General features: G+C 47.8%; 1 protein-coding gene across 2 annotated transcripts in view; it reads right to left on the bottom strand.

Annotated features, from left to right (window-relative positions):
- Nucleotides 1-908: 908 nt before the first annotated feature.
- LOC125487420 overlaps nt 909-6,000 on the bottom strand; it is a 39,878-nt gene continuing 34,786 nt past the window's right edge. For both annotated transcript variants that reach the window (XM_048618882.1, XM_048618881.1), the window contains exon 2: nt 909-5,675. In XM_048618882.1, coding sequence (XP_048474839.1) covers nt 2,116-4,794 — 2,679 coding nt within the window. In that variant the 5' untranslated portion in view covers nt 4,795-5,675 and the 3' untranslated portion in view covers nt 909-2,115. The remainder of the gene's footprint in view (nt 5,676-6,000) is intronic.

Genomic DNA, 6,000 nt, shown 5'->3' with positions numbered 1-6,000 from the left:
ACCTAGTGAACCTCCTTTGCACCCCCTCCAGTGCCAGTACATCCTTTCTCAAGTAAGGAGACCAAAACTGCACACAGTACTCCAGGTGTGGCCTCACCAGCACCTTGTACAGCTGCAACATAACCTCTCTGCTTTTTATTTCAATCCCTTTAGCAATGAAGGACAAAATTCCATTTGCCTTCCTAATTACTTGTTGTACCTGCAGACCTACCTTCTGTGATTCATGCACAAGGACACCCAGGTCCCTCTGCATAGCAGCATGCTGCAACTTTTTACCATTCAAGTAATAATCCTTTTTACTATTACTCCTTCACATTTATTTACATTGTATTCCATCTGCCAGACCTTTGCCCACTCACTCAATGTATCTACGTTCCTCTGCAAAGTTTCACAGTCCTCTGCACACTTTGCTTTGCCACTCATCTTAGTGTCATCTGCAAACTTTGACACCCTACACGTGGTCCCCAACTCCAAATCATCTATATAACTTGTAAATAATTGCGGTCCCAACACCGATCCCTGAGGCACACCACTAGTCACTGACTGCCAGCTAGAATAGCACTCATTTATCCCCACTCTTTGCTTCCTGTTAGTCAACCAATCCTCTATCCATGCTAATACTTTACCCTTAATGCCATGCATCCTTATCTTATGCAGTAGCCTCTTGTGCGGCACCTTTGACAAGGTGCCGCACAAGTCTAGGTACACCACATCCACTGGGTCCCCATTGTCCACCTCGCTCGTAATGTCTTCATAGAATTCCAAAAGATTTGTCAAGCATGACCTGCCCTTCATGAACCCATGCTGCGTCTGCCCAACGGGACAATTTCTATCAAGATGCCTTGCTATTTCTTCCTTGATAATAGACTCAAGCATCTTCCCCACTACAGAGGTTAAGCTAACTGGTCTATGATTCCCCATCTTTTGTCTACTTCCCTTTTTAAACAGTGGCGTCACATTTGCTGTTTTCCAATCTGCAGGCAAAATGCTAACAACAATCCATCTTCCCATGCTAGGCACAGTTATTTCTAGTAGTTATGGTGAAGTATGAATGATGAAGAAGAGGGACTTATTTCAGCTAACAAGATAAGGTTTTTTACACTTTCGAAACTCCATACAGGTGACATTAAATTGATGGTAACATGTGGAGTGAACCATCTCCAACAAACTATACCATAAGATGCCTTAAGATTCCCCTAGACTGTCAAAACAATTTCCCCAGTGACTGCGAAATATATAAGCTCAAATTAACTCTTTCATATCAATTAACTGATACAACAGTCTTGAAACAATACAAATAATGCAGACTGTCTGAACATAAATGTTGACGTTGCTCACAAAAAAAGACCGAGACAACATTCAGGCGTCAACTGAAAAATGACAAGAACCAATCATGTCACAAAAGTGCTGAATAATGACTGTCTCCAACTAGACCAGGGAGAGTGCATCAGCAATAAAGAAATGAGATAAAGCAATATATCAGCAACACTGAATGGAGGAATATACCAGGCAGAAAAATTCTGGGACAACACAGTGAGGGCGAACTGGGAATATTGCAACAAGGTGGAAGTTGGGATAATGCATTCAGAGTGGGAGCTGGGATAACACAGTGAGGATAAACCCAGGATAACGCAGTGAGTAGCAGCTGGGATAACACAGTGAGGGTGAACCTGGTATAACACAGTGAGTGGGAGCTGGGATAACACAGTGAGGGTGAACCCAGGATATCACAGTGAGAGTGGGAGCTGGGATAACGCAGTGAGAGTGGGAGCTGGGATAACACAGTGAGGGTGAACCCAGGATAATGCAGAGAGAGTGGGAGCTGGGATAATGCAGTGAGATTGGGTGCTGGAATAATGCAGTGAGACTGGGTACTGTTTTGGTGGAAGCTGGAATTAAGCAGTGAGTGGGAGCTGGGATAATGCTGTCAGAGTGTGAATAATGCAGTAAGTGGGAGCTGGGAGAACACAGTGAGAGTGAACCTGAGATAACGCAGTGATCGGGAACTATGATAACACAGTGACTGGGAGCTGGGATAATGCAATGAGAGTGAGCTGGGATAACACAGTGAGAGTGGGAGTTGGGATAATGCAGTGAGAGTGAAAGCTGGGACAATCAGTGAGAGTGGGAGCTGGGATAATGCACGGACAGTGGGAACTGGGATAACGCAATGAGAGTGAAACTGGGATAATGCAATGAGTGGGAGCTTGGATAACATAGTAAGTGGCAGCTGGAATAATGCAGTAAGTGGAAACTGAGATTATGCAGTGAATGGGAGCTGGGGTAACATGGTGACAGAGAACCCGGGATATCACAGCGAATAGGAGTTGAAATAATGCAGTGATCGGGAGCTGGGATAACGCAGTGATCGAGAGCTGGGATAACGCAGTGATCAGGAGCTGCGATAACGCAGTGACTGGGAGCTGGAATTACAGAATGAATGAGAGCTGGGATAACACAGTGAGAGTGGGAGTTGGGATAGCACGGTGAGGGTGGGAGATGGGATAATGCAGTGAGGGTTGGAGCTGGAATAATGCAGTGAGGGCGGGAGCTGGCATTATGCAGTAAGCGGGAGCTGGGATAGCACAGAAAGTGGAAGCTGGGACATTGCAGTGAGAGTGAACCTGGGATACCACAGTAAATGGGAGCCAGGATAACGCAGTGAGAGTGAACTCGGGATAACACATTGTGTGGGAGATGGAATAACACAGTGAGCGTGGGAGCAGTGAGAATGAGCTGTGATGATGCAACGAGAACGGAAGCTGGGGTAATGCAGTGAGAGTGGGGGCTGGCATAACACAGTAACTTGGTGCTGGGATTAAGCAGTGAGGGCGATCTGGGATAACACAGCAAGTGGGGACTGAAATAACACAGCTGGGATAAGGTGGTGACAGTGAACCCAGGATATTGCAGTGATCGGGAGCTGAAATAATGGAGTGACTGGAAACTGGGATAACCAAGTGAGTGGGAGCTGAGATAACGCACCGAGAGTGAACCCAGGATAATGCAGTGAGTGGGAGATGGGATAATGTAGTGACAGTGGGAATGGGACAACGCAGTGAGACTGGGAGCTGGAATAACACAGTGAGCGTCGGTGCTGGGATAATGCAGTGAGAGTGAACCTGGGACAACGCAGTAAATGGGAGCTGCAATAACACAGTGACTGGGAGCTGGGATAACAGAATGAGTGGGAGCTGGGATAATACAGTGAGAGTGGGAGCTGGGATAACAGAATGAGTGGGAGCTGAGATAACACAGTGAGAGTGGGAGCTGGGATAATACAGTGAGAGTGGGAGCTGGGATAACACAATGAGTGGGAGCTGGGATAACACAGTGAGTGGAAGCTAGTATAATATAGTGAGAGTGAACCCAGGATAATGCAGTAAGTGGGAGCTGGGATAACGCAGTGAGAATGAACCCAGGATAATGCAGTAAGTGGGAGCTGGGATAATGCAGTGAGAGTGAACCCGGGATCACGCAGTAAGTGGCAGCTGGGATAATGCAGTGAGAGTGAACACTGGACAACGCAGTAAGTGGGAGCTGTGATAACAGTGACTGGGAGCTGGGATAACACAGTGAGTGGAAGCTAGTATAATACAGTGAGAGCGAACCCAGGATAATGCCGTAAGTGGGAGCTGGGATAACGCAGTCAGAGTGAAACTGGGATAACGCACTGAGTTGGAGCTTGGATAATGCAGTAAGTGGGGTCTGGGATAACGCTGTGATCGGGAGCCTGGATAACACAGTGATCGGGAGCTGGCATAACACAGTGGTCGGGAGCTGTGATAACACAGTGACTGGGAACTGGGATAACACAATGAGTAGGAGCTGGGGTAACACAGTGAGTGGGAGCTGGGGTAACACAGTGAGTGGGAGATGGGATAACACAGTGAGTGGGAGCTGGGATAACACAGTGAGTAGGAGCTGGTGTAACACAGTGAGTGGGAGCTGGGATAACACAGTGAGTAGGAGCTGGGGCAACACAGTGAGTGGGAGCTGGGATAACGGAGTGACTTGGAGCTGGGATAACCAAGTGAGTGGGAGCTGAGATAACGCAATGAGAGTGAACCCAGGATAACGCAGTGACAGTGAACCCCGGAAAACGCAATAAGTGGGAGCTGCGATTACGCAGTGACTGGGAGCTGGGATAACACAGTGAGTGGGAGCTGGGGTAATGCAGTGAGAGTGAACCTGGGATAACACAGTAAGTGGGCGCTGGGATAATACAGTGACAGTGAACCCAGGATATTGCAGTGATCGGGAACTCGGATAATGGAGTGACTGGAAGCTGGGATAACCAAGTGAGTGGGAGCTGAGATAACGCACCGAGAGTGCACCCAGGATAATGCAGTGAGTGGGAGATGGGATAATGCAGTGACAGTGGGAGTGGGACAACGCAGTGAGACTGGGAGCTGGAATAACGCAGTGAGCGTCGGTGCTGGGATATTGCAGCGAGAGTGAACCTGGGACAACGCAGTAAGTGGGAGCTGAGCTAACACAATGAATGGGAGAGGGGATAGTACAGTGAGAGTAGCAGCTGGGATAACACAGTGAATGGGAGCTGGGGTAATGCAGTAAGTGGGGCCTGGGATAATGCAGTGATCGGGAGCTGGGATAACCGGTGATCGGGAGCTGCAATAACACACTGACTGGGAGCTGGGATAACGCAGTAAGTGGGAGCTGGGATAACACAGTGAGAGTGGGAGCTGGGATAACACAGTGAGTGAGAGCTGGGATAACACAGTGAGAGTGGGAGCTGGGATAACACAGTGAGTGAGAGCTGGGATAACACATTGAGAGTGAACCCGGGATAACACAGTAAGTGGGAGCTGGGATAACGCAGTGACAGTGGGAGTTGGGATAACGCAGTGAGACTGGGGGTTGGAATAATGCAGTGACAGTGAACACGGACTATCGCAGTGAGTGGGAGCTGGGATAATGCAGTAAGTGGGAGCTGGGATAACGTAGTGACAGTGAACCCGGGATATCGGATTGAGTGGAAGCTGTGATAATGTAGTGATCGAGAGCTGGGATAATGGAGAGAGTGGAAGCTAGATACCACAGTGAGAGTGAACCCAGAATAATGCAGTGAGTGGGAGATGGGATAATGCAGTGACAGTGGAAGTCAGGATATTGCAGCGAGAGTGGGAGCTGGGATAACGCAGTGAGGGTGGGAACTGGAATAACACAGTGAGGGTCAATGCGGGATCACGCAGTAAGACACGGTGCTGGGATAACGCAGTGAGATTGGGGGCTCGGATAACGCAGTTTTGGTTAGAGCTGGGATAACGCAGTGAGTGAGAGTGCTGGGCTAATGCACTGAGAGTGGGAGGTGGGATAAGACGTGAGGGGGTGGGAACTGGAATAACACAATGAGAGTGGGAGCTGGGATAACACAGTGAGTGAGAGCTAGGATAAAGTGAACCCAGGATAAAGCCATTAGATTGTACCTGGGTTAAAGCTGTTAACCCGGAATTAAGATCTTATGGGAGTAAATATAACTAGCTCAATAAGATCTGGGCCCTTCATATGCCTGGATACAGGGTGTCCAAGAAAGACAGGGAAAATTGGAGGATGCAGCAGTGACGTCCTCCTGTGTTAAACATGATTGATTTGATTGGAGTTGAAAATCAGTTGAGGAATCATTGCATCACTGGCTGTATTCTGTAGGCCATCTACAATAAGAAACATAAAGAGGAATAAAGTTGGAGGGAAATTACTTCTTCCAGTTCATTATTTCCTCTGCCAAGTCTTACCCTCTGCTTTCCTCTCCTACATTTTCTGCCAAAGCTTCCTTCCTGCTGGTGCTGATATGATGGGCCAATTGGCCTCCTTCTATGCCTAAAGATTTCATAGAATCAAACAGTACAGAAAAGGCCCATCTGGTCTGCACAACCAAAGCTACACTACACCCAGATTCCAAAACTAGGCTTATTAGCCTTGACTTTTATTACATTTCAACTGCTCATCCAAGTAATTTTTTAAAGGCTGTGAGGTTAC

Source organism: Rhincodon typus, chromosome 41, assembly GCF_021869965.1.
Source record: "Rhincodon typus isolate 14 chromosome 41, sRhiTyp1.1, whole genome shotgun sequence".
NCBI classification, from domain to species: domain Eukaryota; kingdom Metazoa; phylum Chordata; class Chondrichthyes; order Orectolobiformes; family Rhincodontidae; genus Rhincodon; species Rhincodon typus.
The sequence above is the reverse complement of the archived record's forward strand: the minus strand, read 5'-3'. Positions and strand labels throughout refer to the sequence as shown.